This window comes from Rhinoraja longicauda, chromosome 32, assembly GCF_053455715.1.
Source record: "Rhinoraja longicauda isolate Sanriku21f chromosome 32, sRhiLon1.1, whole genome shotgun sequence".
Lineage (NCBI taxonomy): Eukaryota > Metazoa > Chordata > Chondrichthyes > Rajiformes > Arhynchobatidae > Rhinoraja > Rhinoraja longicauda.
Genome location: NC_135984.1, coordinates 24,962,382 through 24,977,069, shown reverse-complemented (window position 1 = coordinate 24,977,069; position 14,688 = coordinate 24,962,382). Strand labels below are relative to the sequence as shown.

At 45.9% G+C, this 14,688-nt stretch overlaps 1 protein-coding gene across 3 annotated transcripts in view; it reads right to left on the bottom strand.

The window, feature by feature from the left end:
* Positions 1-14,688, bottom strand: part of fli1 (Fli-1 proto-oncogene, ETS transcription factor) — a 69,584-nt gene that overhangs the window by 17,260 nt on the left and 37,636 nt on the right. For all 3 annotated transcript variants that reach the window (XM_078426670.1, XM_078426668.1, XM_078426669.1), the window contains 2 exons: positions 2,451-2,513; positions 329-388 (listed from right to left, as the gene is read on the bottom strand). In XM_078426670.1, the coding sequence (XP_078282796.1) occupies positions 329-388; positions 2,451-2,513 (123 nt within the window). The remainder of the gene's footprint in view (positions 1-328; positions 389-2,450; positions 2,514-14,688) is intronic.

Genomic DNA, 14,688 nt, shown 5'->3' with positions numbered 1-14,688 from the left:
ACCCGATTTCTCCAGAGATGCTGTCCGATTGTGTCTATCTTCGGTGTAAACCAGCATCTACAGTTGCTTCCTACATCAAACAAACAACCTCACCTGCGTTCACTTATTACCTGCCACGCTTTGTACGCTTATTCCAGCCCCTCCTCTCATCTTTCTTATCCCCACCTCCACTCCCACCCTCTATAATCAGTCTGAAGAGTCCCAACCCGAGACAGCACCCATCCATGATCTCATCAGATGCTGCCTGACCAGCTCGGTTACTCCAGCACTTTGTGTCTTTTTTAATCTGTAAATCGCTCGAGATCTCTGTTTTGCTCCTCACTATTACCTGGTTGAGGGCGTGGTTGTTCTGTGCTTTTATTCACACTCTGGGTTGCTCCAGGTGAAGCTGAAAAAGAGATTGATAAGTAAACTTTATCCTGCCGCAATGAAAGGATCAGGCTCACACCCTTGTGACACCCAGATCACTGATGGCCCAGCACAAGACCAGAGACACTCAACCAATCTGCAGAAGTCGTAGAGCCATAGAGTGATACAGTGTGGAAACGGGCCCTTCAGCCCAACTCGCCCACACCGGCCAATATGTCCCAGCTACACTTGTCCCACCTGCCCGCGTTTGGCCCATATCCCTCCAAACCTGTCCTAACAATGTACCAGTCTAACTGTTTCTTAAATGGTGGGATAGTCCCAGGCTCAACTACGTCCTCTGACAGCTCGTTTCATACACCCACCACTCTTTGTGTGAAAAGGTTACCCCCAGATTCCTATTAAATATTTTCCCCTTCACCTTAAACCTATGTCCTCTGGTCATCTTTTCACCTACTCTGGGCAAGAGACTGTTCATCTACCTGATCTATTCCTCTTATGAGGAATATTTACTTGCACCGAGTGTGGTCAAACGTGCAATAGTTTCTCCCCTCTCCCATCAGGCAAAAGGTATCGAAGTGTGAAAACGCACACCTCCAGATTCAGGGACAGTTTCTTCCCAGCTGTTATCGGGCAACCGAACCATCCTACCACAACTAGAGATCAGTCCTGAACTACTATCTACCTCATTGGTGACCCTCGGACTATCCTTGACCGGACATTGCTGGCTTTACCTTGCACTAAACGTTATTCCCTTATCATGTATCTATTGTTGTCTTTCTGCAGACTGGACAGCAGGCAACAAAAGCTTTTCACTCGTTACACTAAATAAACAAAATAAACGAAATAAACTAGGTAAACTAGGTAAACTAAGTTACCAAAGTGGGTGCAAAAAATAGGAGAGTAGATTAATTCCAGAAACAATCTGGTGCTGTAATGGGAAAGTGATTGTGAGTAATCCAATTAACCTACAATTCTCCACATCTTTGGACAGTGGGAGGAAACCAGCGCACCTGGAGAAAACCCACACGGTCACAGGGCAAACATACAAACTCAGTACAGACAACCCCGTAGTCAGGTTAGAACCCGGGTCTCTGGCACGGAAAAGCAGCAACTCTACCGCTGCACCACCGTGCCACCAGCCGACTGCTACTCCACCATTGGATATATCCAAGAGAGAGTTAGATTTAGCTCTTTGGGCTAACGGGATCAAAGGATACGGGGAAAATGCAAGAACGGGGTACTGATTCTGGGTGATCTGCCATGATCACATTGAATGGCGGTGCTGGCTGGAAGGGACGAGTGGCCTACTCCTGCACCTACTTTCTTTCTATACATACCTAATGATCATCTCTCTTTTCCAACAAGGTGCATTCAATAGACAATAGACAATAGACAATAGGTGCAGGAGTAGGCCATTCGGCCCTTCAAGCCAGCACCGCCATTCAATGTGATCATGGCTGATCATTCTCAATCAGTACCCCGTTCCTGCTTTCTCCCCATACCCCCTGACTCCGCTATCCTTAAGCCATTCATTAGCCATGTTCCATTTTACAGTGATAGAGTCATTCAACACGGAAAGAGGCCCTTCAGCCCAACTTGTCCATGCCGACCAAGGTGCCCCATCTAAGTTAGTCCCATTTGCCCACATTTGGCCCATATCTCTTTAAACATTTCCTATCCATATACCTGTCCAGGTGTCATTGAAATGCTGTTATAGTTACCTGGCTCAACCACCTCTTCTGGCAGCTCATGCCATACACCCACCACCCTCTGTGTGAAAACGTTGTCCCTCAGATTCCCATTAAATCTCTTACCTTAAACCTATGTCCTCTGGTGCTTGACTCCCCCACCCTGGGTAAAATACATTGTGCATTTACCTTATCCATTCCCCTCATGATTTGATGCACTTTTATAAGATCATCCCTCAACCTCCTGTGTTCCAAGGAATAAAGTCCGAGCCTGCACGACCTCTGTCTATTGCTCAGGCCCGCGAGTCCTGGAAATGAATGGTCTGTTCTGTGTCGCGTTCCGTGTTGATTTTGTCAATCTTTTAGGTTTAAAAGATATTTAAATGCACTTACTTTTTGTCACGTTGTTCATATTATTACCCCATCCGGATCTCCGGGCAGTGTCGTACAATGGATCTGGAAAACAATTTAAAAAACTGGGATAAATCGAGGAACCAAATGGGAAATTTATGAATCCGGATAATGCTAAGCCTGTTCCAAAGGCATCGCGCAATCCAAGAAATCACGGCTTCTCTTAAATTCCCAGACTCATCAATGGTAAACACTCCTTGCTGTTTGAGCAGGACAAACGCCAAAAAGGTTAACAAGCCGCCAGTCTCACGATATGGTCAGCCACAAAATCACCAAAATGGTTTAGCTGATCATTCAGACACAAAATGCCAGAGTAACTCAGTGGGTCAGGCAGCACCTCTGGAGAAAAGGAGTAGGTAATATTTCGGGTCGAGACCCTTCTTCAGACTAGCACACCCACCCAGACTAGCTGAACATTGTTAATGATTTGAGATGTTCCTCTGAATGGAACGGGTGAAGCTTCTACACTTCACTGGGGCAAGGTTTAAAGGAGATTTATGTGCGGGACAAGTTTTGTGGTACCCAGAAAGTGGTCGGTGCCAGGGGTGATAATGGAGAAAGATACGATAGTGGTCTTTAAGAGGCTTTTAGACAAGGACATTTGACAGCTTTGGGCCCCATATCTGAGAAAGGATGTGCTGTCATTGGAGAGGTTCCAGAGGAGGTTCGCGAGAATGATCCCAGTAATGATTGGGTTAACATATGAGATGAGAGATTGATGGCGCTGGAATTTAGAAGGATGAGGGGTGACCTCACTGAAACTGCCTGGATAGTGTGGATGTGGAGAGGATGTTTCCACCAGTGGGAGAGTCTGGGAGGAGCTAGCGCTGCCGTCGCAGCTGCGGCTTGCCTGCAGTCCGTCTGTCTTTTGTGTTTTTTGTTGTTTTTGTCTGAATTGTAGTTTAATATGATGTAGTGTTGTATGTTATGTTTTGGGGGGGGGGGGTGGGAGGGAACGGGAACTGTAACATTCTCTCTCCAGAACGGAGACGTGACCTTTGTTCTGTGTCGTGTCTCCGTTCCCGTTGCGGCCTACCACCGGCCATGCACCTGGGACCACCTGGGGCTCTGGTTCGCAGAGCCCGCGGCGCGGACTCACCACCTGCGGCGCTGGCTGCCTGCGGATGTTGCGGGCGCGGCTGCGACTCGTCTCCGGAGGCTCCGGCGCGGGCCGCGTGGACGTCGGAAGCCCGCAGACCCCTGGATGGGGGCCGACATCGGGAGCTCCGGCAACGGCAGAGGCAGCGTGTTCGCCCGCCCCGAATCGCGGGGCTTGGGTCGGCCCGCCACGGACCTTTCACCGTCCGGCGCGGCCTGAAATAGGCCGTTGACCTTTCACCGCCCAGCGGCGGCTTCAATATCGGGAGCCCCGACCGCCCCGACGTGGCAAATCCAACAGCCTGACCGCGGGACAAGACGGCAGGGAAGAGAAAAAGACATTTTGGCCTTCCATCACAGTGAGGAGGGACTGGAGGAGACTCACTGTGATGGATGTTTCTTTTTGTTTGGTGTTAGTTGTGATTGTATGTGTTATTGCATTTTTATTGATTAATCTTATTGGTCTTATTGTTCAACTGCGGGTAATGTTTCATTTCACTACACATTTATGTGTATGTGACAAATAAACGACTATTGACTATTGACTATTGAGAAGCCATAGCTTCAGAATAAAAGGACGCGCCTTTCGAAAGGATTTAAGGAGGAATTTCTTTCGTCAGAGGGTGGTGAATCTGTGGAATTCATTGCCACAGACAAGTTCTGGAGACCAAGACAATGGACATTTTTAAGAGAGAGATTGACAGACTCCTGATTAGTGCGGGTGTCAGGGGTTACGGGGAGAAGGCAGAAGAATGGGGTTGAGAGGGAAAGATTCATCAGCCATGATTGAATGGCGGAGTGGACTTGATGGGCCGAATGGACTAATTCTGCTCCTATAACTTATGAACTTAAGAATCTACATGGATCTACAGGGAATGGAAAGATATGGATCGTGTGCAGGCAGAAGAGGTTTTTATAACTTGGCATCATGTTCATCATTGTGGGCTGAGGTGCTGGTTCCTATGCTGCATTGTTCTATGTTCTATTGGTTGTAAAATAAGCAGCCAACGTTTTGAAATTGGTTCGATAGATGCAACTATTAAAAAATAATTCTGCCATGAACACACGATGAACTTCTACAGCAGACCAACACTGGCAATGTTTTTTCCCAAATACACTCTCTGCTTGTCCCAGGCACCAGTGCATTCGGCTGATGTGAGTCAGACTTTTATGGATTTGAATGGAAGGGTTTTGTTCATTTATCAGTGAACAGTTAATCTGGTGTAAAAACAAATAGTAATCAGTCTGGTGTAATACACGATGTGTGAAAAGCAGTAACATCCATGTGCCCATGTCTGGTTTACACTACACTTTATAGATGCAGTGCAGAATCAGGCCCTTCGGCCCACCAAGTCTGCGCCGAAGCTGTCAGAGGCGGTAGTAGAGTATCGCAACGTTTAAGAAACAGTTAGACAGGTACATGGATAGGACTGGTTTGGAGGAATAATGCCAGCAGGTGGGACTAGTGTGGCTAGGACATGTTGGCTAGTATGGGCAAGTTGGGCTGAAGGGCCTGTTTCCACTCTATGACTCTATGCTGCTAAAATTTGTGAGATCATGAAAGGTTACAGAATATACTCAACAAACATGATTAATAACGCACAACTAACCCATAAATCCACGGAGCTTGTGATTCCTGCATGTTGTGAATTGTGGTTAAAGATTATTATGGATGTAAAATTTAACATTTCGCCTATTTTCTTAACTTTTCTTACCTAGTTCCCTCTCTCCCCCCAATGTTTTCCTCACTTGTTCCTGATTTGAATCTAATCTGACTTCCATCATTCTCTGTTCTTCTCGTTCAATCCCATGGGCTCAAGGGCTGCCTGGTTGGTCCCATCATTCACGGAGCTCCCACGCACCCTGTTGGCTCAGTTCCTCTGATTTTAGTTGGCTGAGACTCAGTAACAAGGTTGTCCTCAAAGGAACAGTTCAACGATTAACTGTGACATTTGCAGAAGAGCGATCCAACAAACAGCCAGATGCTCCGGTCACCAGTTTTCCCCACAAGTCCAATCTTAAACAAGTGCATAAGTCCGATTATCCCGGGCTTTCCCATCCCAGGGGTCAGGCTAAGAGGTACAATGAGACTTCAGTGACAGCTAGGCTTAACACTCCCTGACTGAAGCCTCCTGATAAATATTGAGATAGAAACATAGAAAATAGGTGCAGGAGGAGGCCATTTGATTGTGTTCATGGCTGATCATCCACAATCAGTAACCCGTGCCTGCCTTCTCCCCATATCCCTTGTCTGTACAGAGTTGGTACGATCTCTCATGATCTGCGCGTGGGTTTTCTCTGAGATCTTCACATTCCTCCCAGACTCCAAAGATGTACAGGTTTGTAGGTTAATTGGCTTGGTGTAAATGTAAAATTGGCCCGAGTGTGTGTAGGATAGTGTTCGTGTTCGGGGATCGCTGGTCGGCGCGGACTCGGTGGGCCGAAGAGCCCGTTTCCATGCGGTATCTCCAAACAAAACTAAATTCACACAAACAGCCGTCCACCCCAGGGACTCCATCTACATTTCATGCTGATTCAGGAAGCAGTCAACGTTATGAAGGACCACTCACACTCATCCATCGGGCAGAAGATCGAAAAGCTTGAAATCAGGTACCACCTGATTCAAGGACAGCTTCTCACCCATTGTTATCAGACTCTTGAATGGACCCATCGAATGCTCAGAATGAATCCCTGAGCTCCCAATCCACACCCCCCGGGGACCTTTGCTAACAGGGCTTTCCATGGAACATTTTATTCTCCATTCCACACACAGATTGTGTTTTTAATTAAGTAGGAATGAACGGCAGTGAAGGTAAGGAAGGTGATGAATGGAAATATTGGCTGGTAGTAGGTTAAACCCGTGACATATGCTGTCTTTCACATGGCTACTCGTAAAATAAATAAGATAACTACACAACCCTCAGGCAGTTGTTGCAGCTCCTCTGTAAGTTAAACTCTCAGCATAGTCACCCAAGCTGCACATAAAACACTAGCTATTAATATCTACCGAGACAAAGTAATCCTATCCGTTGAATGAAAAGTGGCGTAAAATATCGTCAACGTTGACAGTGGTGAGGGATGCACTTCCCCCACTATTTGTTGTGATCTGGAATGCATTTCCTGCAAGGAAAGTAGAAGCAGATTCCGGAGTAACTTTGAAAAGGATTTGGGGCTGTAACTGGAAAAGGGAAAATTTGCAAGGCTTTGCAAAACGTCAAGGGGAGTTTGGTTAATTAGAGATCTCTGTGGGAGCTGGAGTTGGACACAAAACGCTGGAGTAACTCAACGGGACAGGGCAGCATGTCTGGCGAGAAGGAATGGGTGACGTTTCGGCTCAAGACCCCTCTTCAGACTGGGGCAAGGGAAACTGGAGATATGGAAGGGTACAGAGAGAATGCAAGGTTTTAAAATGACAGGTCAAAGCAGACGATGATCAGGGAAATCTACAATGGTTCATTGGTGGCTGAGGGGAAGGTGACAACGAGGCACACAAACAATAAAATTAATCAGGAGGACAGTGAAACTCGTCAGAGAACTGGAGTGAGGGAGGGATGGAGAGAGAGAGAGGGTTACCTGAAGTAAGGAAAATCAAAACTTATACTGCTGGATGGAAAGCTGCCCAAGCAATGTAGAAGCTGGTTTCGTTTCGTTTAGAAATACAGCGAAGAACCAGGCCCTTCGGCCCACCGGGTCTGCACCGACCAGCATTCCCCATACATTAACACAAGCCTAGACACAGTAGGGATAGTTTACACTTAAAGCAAGTATGCAAACCCAAGCCAATTAACCTACAAACCTGTATTTCTTTGGAGTGTGGGGGGAAACTGAAGATCTCGGAGAAAACCCACGCGGGTCACACAGGGAGAACGTACAAACTCCGTACAGACAGCTCCCGTAGTCGGGATCGAACCTGGGTCTCGGGCGCTGCAAGTGCTGTAAGGCAGCAACTCTAGCGCTGTGCCACCGTGCCCCCGTATGGTATGGTCACATTGGACCAAACAGAGTCTTCTGCATTGTATAATCGTATGAGCCTTGGTGTTTAGCACCAATCCATCAGCCAATAAGGTAATCATGTACACGACTCTACCTTCATTTTTAAAAATCAATTGCACACACTACATCTATTGTTACCCGTACTCGAAATAACTACACAATTATTTGCAAATGTTGTAGCATTTTTCCATATATAAAGGTTTAAGGATATGGTCTGGAATGTTTAGCAGCTCTCCAAAGCAAACAATGTCATTTCAAGCCATGATTAAATGAGGAAAAGTAAAATTGAACTGAGACGGGGTGATATTCAAACATGACAGCTTAGATTTGTCTGAGAATTTTAAATGCTGGCCAAGATCTTGGGTTTAAGTAATTACGGTAGCCAGACTATAAGAAATAACACACAAACAAGACCTAGGAAGTGGGCCAGAAGTTAATGATTTCACTGTAAGCATGTTAAGAGTGCACAGTGCTATAATTTTACAATCACCCAGCTTGTACACAAAACCTCAATCAGCCCAGAGAAGCATAATAAAAAAAATCCTTTCTGCATTTTTCCCCACCGTTGACTAGTACTTTGTTTACTTTTGTCTGAAAGAAATCAGATGATTTATTACAGTGCAAAAAGGAAACATTTGGAAGTTGAGGTACTTCCAGATTAATAAACCTCCCCAAATACTCCTGCACCAGAAAATCAAATGGAAAATAATGCGTCCTAGCCTAAGCAAACAATTTTCAATCAATGATCTCAGTGAGATTCAACAATTGAAAACAGATATCTCAACTATTTCATTCACCAAATGCTTGCTATCTAGTAAATCTTGCTTGGAAAGAGGAAAGCTATATGTCGTTTGTTTTAATATACTTTGGCTCGTTTTATTAGTTACTGGCATTAGGTTTAAAATGAACAGTATCACTTAGTGATATTTAACAGAATAATCCTTAATTCGGGCAAAAGTCACTTTGGGAAGTGCCCCAGGTGGTCATCAGCTCTGTCCCCCACAAACTGGGCGATTCACCAGCTCCAGCGGTTTATGGGATCCCCAAAGAGTTGTGTTTCCTGAGCTGTCGGCTCGTGCACAGAGCTTTCTTTGTCTCACTCTCTCCCCACCTCCCCCAATCACCATCACAATAATCATCTGGTGCAGCCTTGTGGACGAGGGCTCAAACCAAAACCAAACACAAAACGGGACCCAGCTATTCTCAGCACCCACTGCCCTTGGTCTTCACAGCAGGCACGTCTGTCAATGCCTCGGCCTATCTTTGCCACACAAAATGAAAGCTGCAGCCAAAGAAACACACATTAGTGTTGTAGATATTTTGTAAGTGCAGGATGTAGATTATGAAAAAATGAAATGTACTAGGTCATTGCAGATCGTAGCCAAATATTGATATGGAAGTGTCAGTGTAGCCAAAATAATATAATGTTGCACAAATAAACCAGAAGTCAATTAATAACTCAGAGAATGTAGATTCAAATCACGATAACCTAAGAGTTTGAAATTATTTAATAACCTGAATATAAAGAACATGCATCAGTAAAATTGCCATCTGAACCCTATGTCTCGTTTAGTTTAGTTTTGAGATATAGCGTGGAAACAATCCCTTTGGCCCACTGGGTCCGCGCTGACCAGCAATCACCCAAGCACTAGTTCTATTCTAAACACTAGGGATAATTTGTACAGAAGGCAATTAACCTACAAACTTGCATGTCTTTGGGATGTGGGAGAAAATTGGAGCTTAGTCATCGGAGTCCGGAGATAGTCATCGATTCAGAACGTACATGCCCCACACTGCATCAATGGTGCTAAAGTGAAGAAGGTTGGGAGTGGTGTCACGGTAGAATTGCTGCCTGACAGCACCAGAGTCCTGGGTTCGATCCTGACTACGGGTGCTGTCTGTACGGAGTCCGTGCGTTCTCCCTGTGACCGTGTGGGTTTCCTCCAGGTGCTCCAGTTTCTTCCTACATTCCAAAGACGTACAGGTTTGTGGGTTAATTGGCTTCAGTAAATTGTCTCCAGTGTGTAGGATAGAACAAGTGCAAGGGTGATCATGATCAGTGTGAACTTGGTGGGCCGAAGGGCCAGTTTCCACACTGTATCTCCAAACGAAACCAAACTAACCTTTGTGTTCCAAAGCATAACTATCGCCAACAATTATTTTGGCCCAATTGCAATGATACCATGGAAGCATACCAACCCCTCTGCTTCCTCATTAGACTAAGGAAATGCAGCAGGTCTCAAATTACATTTAACAGTTTAGATGCCCCGTAGAACGCATCCTATACTGATGCATCACAGCTTGGTTTGGGACATGCTCTACCCAAAACCGCAAGAAGCACAACCCATTCCATCACACAAACAAGTCCTCCCCATTGACTCCATCTAGACCCCACGCTGAATGAATGAATGAATACTTTATTGCCACATGTGACAAGTGACAGTGAAGTTACAGGTGCTCCCCGACTAACGATGCTTCGACTTACAATATTTCGACTATGCGATGGTGCAAATGGCAGCGACCCGTAGCGAGCCGCAGCTCGCTTCCGGCCACGTGATCGCGTGTATTCAATGCATTTCGATGTACGATATTTTCGGTTTACGATGGGTTTTTCGGAACGGAACCCCATCATAAGTTGAGGAGCACCTGTATTTGATTGCATACCCAAGGTATGCAATCGTCGCCACATAAAGGGCCCTTACAAAGTTACAAAGTACCCCACGCCAGGTCCTCCTTTGTTCTTACCCACACCCACCCCCTCCCCCGCGCCAGGTCCTCCTGCCTTGGGAAATCAGACAACATAATCAAGGACCACTCGCTCCCCTGTCATTCCCTCTTGTCCAGTCTCTCATCAGACTGCGGATACAAAAGCTTCAAAGTGATTCAGATTCAGGCACAGCTCTTCCCCACTGTTATTAGACTCTTGATCAATTCATTCATATGATAAGGATTTACTCCCCATCTTCCAATCTACCATGTTGCACTTTTTCTATCGTCACTTTCTCTGTCGCTGTGACATTATATTCTGTAAACTGTTTATTTTCTCTTTTTGCGCTACCTGTTGTACTCACGTGTGGCTAATTTACCTGGACAGCACGCAAAACAATGCTTTTCACTGTAATCTCGAGGCGCATCACAGTAATAAGCCATACTAAGCCAAGCCTGATGAATTTTTCAAAACACAAGGAACTGCAGACACTGGAAACTTGAGCAAAACACAAAGTGCTGGAGTAACGTAGCAATCCAAGCAGCATCCATGGAGGGAATGGATATGCAACATTTCTGGTCGAGATCCATTTTTGGACCAAGTTATTACCTAGCCATTCCCTCGACAGATGCTGCCTGGCACATCGAGTTACTCCAGCACTTGGTGTTTTGTTGCTCAATTGTTAACAGCATCTCAAAGTGATCTAACGGCCCTCTTACAGTTTAAGATGAAAACCCCATTACATCCTACTAGAATAAATGTTGATGCCCAAAAATGCCAACGCTTCACCGGCCAGGTATAGAGTAACTGAAAAGGAATGCATCAGATCAAATAACCAGACATTATCCCAATGGGACTCCATAACCATGCATTTCAACCATTCTTGCTGGGAATTGAAAACCCAGATACGATTGTCCACCGTTTAATAATATCTAAGTTCAAACAGTATCTTTGACTACGCAAATACAGAAACATCAATGCAAGACCAATAGGTCTGGTAAGAAATACATCTTGAAACACCATCATTCTACACCCTGCACAGTGGTTCCAGTACTGTAAATGTTTTAAAGTATTCCTCCAGGATATCCTTTTAAATATTAATGCAGGAGGAAGTATCCGGTATCTTAAGACAGTAAAAAAAAACTCTGCTGAGCCCGGACCATACAAACATTGCTTTAAATCCAACTGTGCATACTACATAGATTATGCTTTGTGTATTTATATCTCCTATGGTGTGTTATTCCTGCACTAGGAAGCTAAGGGTCCATGTGTTATAATTATCCCTTATGCCTAGACTCTCAGACACTGACCCCAGAATCCCAAAGTTACACCACCACATTTTATCATAGTGTATCCCTGGAATCTATTGATATCTATTCAGAAAAATCCAAAACGTACTTATCCCTTCCATTGGCCCCATTTACACCTCACGCTGCCATGGCAAGACCAGCTGCAAAATCAAGGACGAGTCGCACCCCGGCCACTCCCTCTTCTCCCCTCTCTCATCGGGCAAAAGGTACAGAAGTGTGAAAACGCACACCTCCAGATTCAGGGACAGTTTCTTCCGAGCTGTTATTAGGCAACTGAATCATCCCACCAACAACTAGAGAGCAGTGCTGAACTACTGTCCACCTCATTGTAGACCCTGGGACTATCTTTGATCAGACTTTACTGGACTTTATTTGCAATAAACGTTACTCACGTTATCCCCTTTAACATGCATCTGTACACTGGGGATTTCTCGATTCTAATCATGTATTGTGTTTCCACTGGCTCGTTAGCATGCAACAAAAGCTTTTCGCTGTACCTCTGGAGAGAAGGAATGGGTGATGTTTCAGGTCGACACCCTTCTTCAGTCTGAAGAAGGGTCTCGACCCAAAACGTCACCCATTCCATCTCTCCAGAGATGCTGTCTGTCCCGCTGAGTTACTCCAGCTTTTTGTGTCTACCTGATGTGGTGGAGTTGGTGGAGTTCCCAATCTGCCAGCAGTAATGCCAGATTCAGACAACACAGGAGCAGGCACAGCACAGGAACAGGCCCTTCAGCCCACAATGTCCATGCCAAACATGATTCAAAGTTAAACTTATCTCTGTCTGCAAGTGATTCCCTGCAATAATCTTGTGCCTATCCAAAAGTCTCCTAAATACCACTATTGTATCTGCGTTCACCATCACCCCAGACACCCAACACCTTTGGTGTGAATAAAATTACCCCCACACATCTCCTTTAAACTTTACCCCTCTAACCTTAAAGTTATGCCCCATAGACATTGAAATTCCACCCCGGATAACAAACCTTCTGACTGTCGAGCCTAAAAACTCCTCATAATTGTGTACACTTCTGTCAGGTCATCCCTCAACTTTGGACATTCAAGAGAAAATAAACTCTCCCTACAGCTAATAACCTCTAATCCAAACAGTACACGGTGGCGCAGTGGTAGATTTGCTGCCGTGCATGACCAGGGACCCGGGTTCGATCCCGACTATGGGCGCTGTCTGTACGGAGTTTGTCCGTTCTCCCCGTGACCTGCGTGGGTTTTCTCCGGGATCTCCGGTTTCCTCCCACACTCCAAAGATGTACAGGTTTGTAGGCTAATTGGCTTGGTAAAATTTGTAAATCGTCCCTAGTGTGTGTAGGATAGTGCTAGGGGTCACTGGTCAGCATGTACACGGTGGGTCGAAGGACCTGTCTACACACTGTATCTCTAAACTAAACTAAAACATATACAGTATGTAAGAAGGAACTGCAGATGCTGGTTTAAACCAAAGATATATATATACAAAAAGCTGGAGTGACTCATATGTAGATAATATATATATATATATCTACATACATATATACATAAAACAAATAACAGTGCAAAAAGACAAATTGAATGCCTCTACGTTTATTAGTTCAGAGCTTATTTGGAGGTTGTAGCGTTTATCCTGATAGCTGCAGGAAGAAGCTGTTCCTGAACATGGACGTTACAGTTTTCAGGTACCTGTACCTTTCTCCTGGGGTGAATATTTTGAGGCATCGACTCCTGTAAACAATAGACAATAGGTGCAGGAGGAGGCCATTCGGCCCTTCGAGCCAGCACCGCCATTCAATGTGATCATGGCTGATCATTCTCAATCAGTATCCAATTCCTGCCTTCTCCCCATACCCCCTGACTCCGCTATCCTTAAGAGTTCTATCTAGCTCTCTCTCAAAAGCATCCAGAGAATTGTCCTCCGCTGCCTTCTGAGGCAAAGAACTCCACAGATTTACAACTCTCTGACTGAAAAAGTTTTTCCTCATCTCCGTTCTAAATGGCCTACCCAGAACAAGGGGCCACAGTTTAAGAATAAGGGGTAGGCCATTTAGAACTGAGATGAGGAAAAACATTTTCAGTCAGAGAGTTGTGAATCTGTGGAATTCTCTGCCTGAGAAGGCAGTGGAGGCCAATTCTCTGAATGCATTCAAGAGAGAGCTAGATAGAGCTCTTAAGGATAGCGGAGTCAGGGGGTATGGGGTGAAGGCAGGAACGGGGTACTGATTGAGAATGATCAGCCATGATCACATTGAATGGTGGTGCTGGCTCGAAGGGCCGAATGGCCTCCTCCTGCACCTATTGTCTATTGTCTATTGACCCTGGTTCTGCATTTAATACTTATTCCTGAACGGACAGCACCTGGTCGGTTTGCATTCGACCCACAAACCATGGACTGCATTAGACCCACAAACCATGGACTGCATTAGACTCACAAACCATGGACTATTGCGGCAACTGGCGGCCAGGGGCGGAGAAGCAATTGTAGCGACGTTGACACAACACAAAGTGCTGGGGTAACTCAGCGGGTCAGGTAACATTTGTGGGGACCCTGATTCAGACTTCGTCCATTCCCTCCACAGGTGTCGCCTGGCCCGCTGGGTTCCTCCAGCACTTTGTGCTTTTTCGCTCAGCATTCCAGCATCTGCAGTTCCTCGCGTCTCTCTGAACTTTAGCCCACGCCGTGATAAAGACATTAATGTAGGTTAATTGGCTGGGTAAATGTAAAAATTGTCCCTAGTGGGTGTAGGATAGTGTTAATGTACGGGGATCACTGGGCGGCACGGACTTGGAGGGCCGAAAAGGCCTGTTTCCGGCTGTATGTATATATATAACCCCTGACCTCCGCTGTCACTCGCTGCCTGAGCTCGGAGATGCACATTGCAGGCAACCCAGGCGAGTAATCTGACCACGGGTACCACCCAGACGTCCCACTCACTGAGAGCCATTCCACACAGTCCGGGTACGGTTGGAAGGGGAGTGGGGGGGGGGGGGGGGGGGGGGTTAATGGGTGGTGTTTGTTCTCAGTGCAGTCATTAAATAGCGCCTTGCCGGCTCAGGACCATTGTGAACCCACCTCCCCTCTCTCTTCTTCTCTCTTCCCCCTCTTCCTCTCCCCCCCCCTCTC